The 2,853-nt window shown below is 34.1% G+C and overlaps 1 protein-coding gene across 1 annotated transcript; it reads left to right on the top strand.

Annotated features, from left to right (window-relative positions):
• Positions 969-2,171, top strand: LOC109236248 (transcription repressor OFP12-like). Its single transcript, XM_019402444.1, has one exon. It carries the CDS (start codon positions 1,077-1,079, stop codon positions 1,701-1,703), a length of 627 nt encoding a protein of 208 aa, XP_019257989.1. The 5' UTR covers positions 969-1,076; the 3' UTR covers positions 1,704-2,171.

Below are 2,853 nucleotides of genomic sequence, written 5' to 3' on the forward strand. Positions count from 1 at the left end.
TCTATCTCTACTCAGCCCCTCACAAAAAAAAAGACATATAATGCTACTTACTAACCTTCTACTGCAGATAAGTCAAAATATTTAAAATCAACTTAAAAATAATAATACAATTATTATTTGACTACCCAAAATAATAACATCTTGTGACGAGGGCTGTGCATAATTTGATAAATACCAAATTACTGTACCGAAATCAAAAAATTTGGTATTTGGTATTCGATTTTTTGGTATATGGTATGATATTTGATTTAAGGTTTTTTAAAAAAATGGTTTTAGGTATGGTATCTGGTATTTAAAAAAAATACCGAAATATCAATACCATACAAAAATATATACCTAGTTACATAAACACATATTACTGATTATAACGTACTAAGTTACATAATACTTGTCTTTGGCATTCATGATGCGACTAACACTAAAACCAATGAACTTCTTTAGAAAAATAAAAGGAACAAATTAGACGGTAGATTCTGACTCTTATATTCTTCAGGTTGCCAAGTAGGTTAACATAATATTTTTCAGATTTTAGGGTGTTTCTTACCGGTGTATTGATGTTGCATCTATTGAATTAGTTGTATCCTCTAAGTTCAGCAATTATCTCTAAGCAAGTAATAAGACATTTTCAATGATTGTATTTATTCCTTTATGTACCTTTTTTTTTCTCTTTGGATTAATACTTGCTAATTTTGGACAAAGATTTTGTCAACGTTAATATTCAGCCGAACAAACTGAAGTCACCATACTGAATAAACTGAAACCAAAGGGAGAAAAGCAGAACCATACCGAATTGAATTAGGTACCGTATTGGTATAACATTTTAAGAAATCAAATACCAAATACCAATCCAAAATATCTAATTACCGTACCGTACCGTACCGTACCGACCAACGAACACCCCTACTCGCGACAAATAGCAATTAATATACACATATATAAGTACATTGTATGCATGTCTCTTCAATCCCAGGCTATCTATTATTCCCATCTTCTTCTGTCATCCCCTACTCCCTAGCTACTCTCTCATCCCATCCCGGGCGGCGCCACCATAAATCACCACCACCGCCAGCAAAAAAATGCCAAGAATTCTTCAAAAGAAATTCTACCATTGCTTCCCAAACTTCAAATGCCTTCCCACAAATCTCTCTCTATCTTTCGAAGAAGAAGAAAATGAACAAACTATCAAAAACTTCAACTCTGTTTTCGACATTCCCTCTGATTCCGCCACTTCTAAATCTCTCACTAATTCCTCCACCCTAACAGGTGATTACATATTCTCTTCTTTTGAAGATTCAGAATATTCTGATACTGATTCCAACAATATTCCCGATTTCTCCAATGTCTTTGCATCTCAACGCTTCTTCTTCTCTTCCCCTGGTAACTCCAACTCCATTGTCGACTTTCCGACAACCCCTTCGCCGGAGAAGAGAGAAGAGGCGGTGGTCAACGGCGGCGTTGCAATTCAAACGTACTCGCCTGACCCGTATTCCGATTTCCGACGATCAATGCAAGAAATGGTGGAAGCTCATGAGTTGACTGACGTGAAAACCAATTGGGAATTATTGCATGAACTTCTCATCTGTTATTTAAACCTTAATCCGAAACATACCCACAAATATATTGTTGGTGCTTTCTCGGATCTTGTTGTTTCTCTCATGACATCATCGAATGATCGAGGAAAAAAAGACGAAAGGCACAGCTAGACAGTGAACAGTCAATCATCTTATTGTAAAAATTGAATAGGTTCAATTTACTATCATTAGGATCTTCTAAAACGGTTAACTAAACCCATCGAGTTGTCTGGAAAGATCAAAATATCGTGAACTTCTTTTTGCAAAGAAGAAGCAATGACGATATCGGAGGAATAAGCATCAACTAACGACTTCAGCCGGGGGCGTATTCAATCCAATCACCGTATAGAGTCATCGTCACATCCGTTGGTTTAACTTTTTTTTTTTCTATCTAAACATGTTTCGAAAGTTAGATTTAGTTTTAAGATTTTTGTTGGAAGGCTTTGTCTATGGTGTAACAAAGTTTGACATGTTTTTTCTTCTAAGAAGACAAAGTTGGAACAAGAAAATCTAAGAAAACCAAGGAAAGCGTGGGACGTTAATGTGCCTCGATGCATGTAATTTTTCTAACGTCTTATATTACTACTACACTTAGCAGTAGTATGTTGCAGTAAAAGAATGTTTTTCCTCGTTTCAGTGAATGTTTGAATCATATTGGGAAATGCTACGGATTCTCGATTTTCTTTTAATTAAGCATAAAATATTTATTGTGTTAGGGGAAAGTGCATGGACAAAAGAACAGCTTCTTATGTTGTCCTAAATCTTGCTTTGTGGTCCAGACAACTTTTGGAATTGTTAAGCTGCTTTTTAGTACACAAAAGTCACAAGCAACTTCTGCCTTTCCTTTGTCCTCTTGATACTGCTACTGGACTTCTAGTTTAATTTGCCAGACAAATAATTTTCAGTTTGTCAGACTTTATTGTTTTATTTTCCGTAAATAAGCAATAAAACAATGCTCGTTAATTTTGGTAATTTGGTTATAAATTGATAATTAATCTACTATCACATATACTAATTAGAGTATAAAAACAATTACAATGTTAGAGCTAAAAAAAAAAGAAAATAAGAGCGTAATCTTTTTTTACTTACGCTATCCTAGAGGTGGCAAAATAGTTAAAAGAAAATAATTATCCATCCATATATCCATTAAAAATGAGTTGGATAATGAACTTTTTAAAAACGGGTCGAATATGGATAAGAACCATATTATCCACTTAGAAAATGGTTAACCAAATAGATAACCAATGGATAACTAATGTGTTTTAACTTTTACATTTGTAAA

Source organism: Nicotiana attenuata, chromosome 12 (genome assembly GCF_001879085.1).
Source record: "Nicotiana attenuata strain UT chromosome 12, NIATTr2, whole genome shotgun sequence".
NCBI classification, from domain to species: domain Eukaryota; kingdom Viridiplantae; phylum Streptophyta; class Magnoliopsida; order Solanales; family Solanaceae; genus Nicotiana; species Nicotiana attenuata.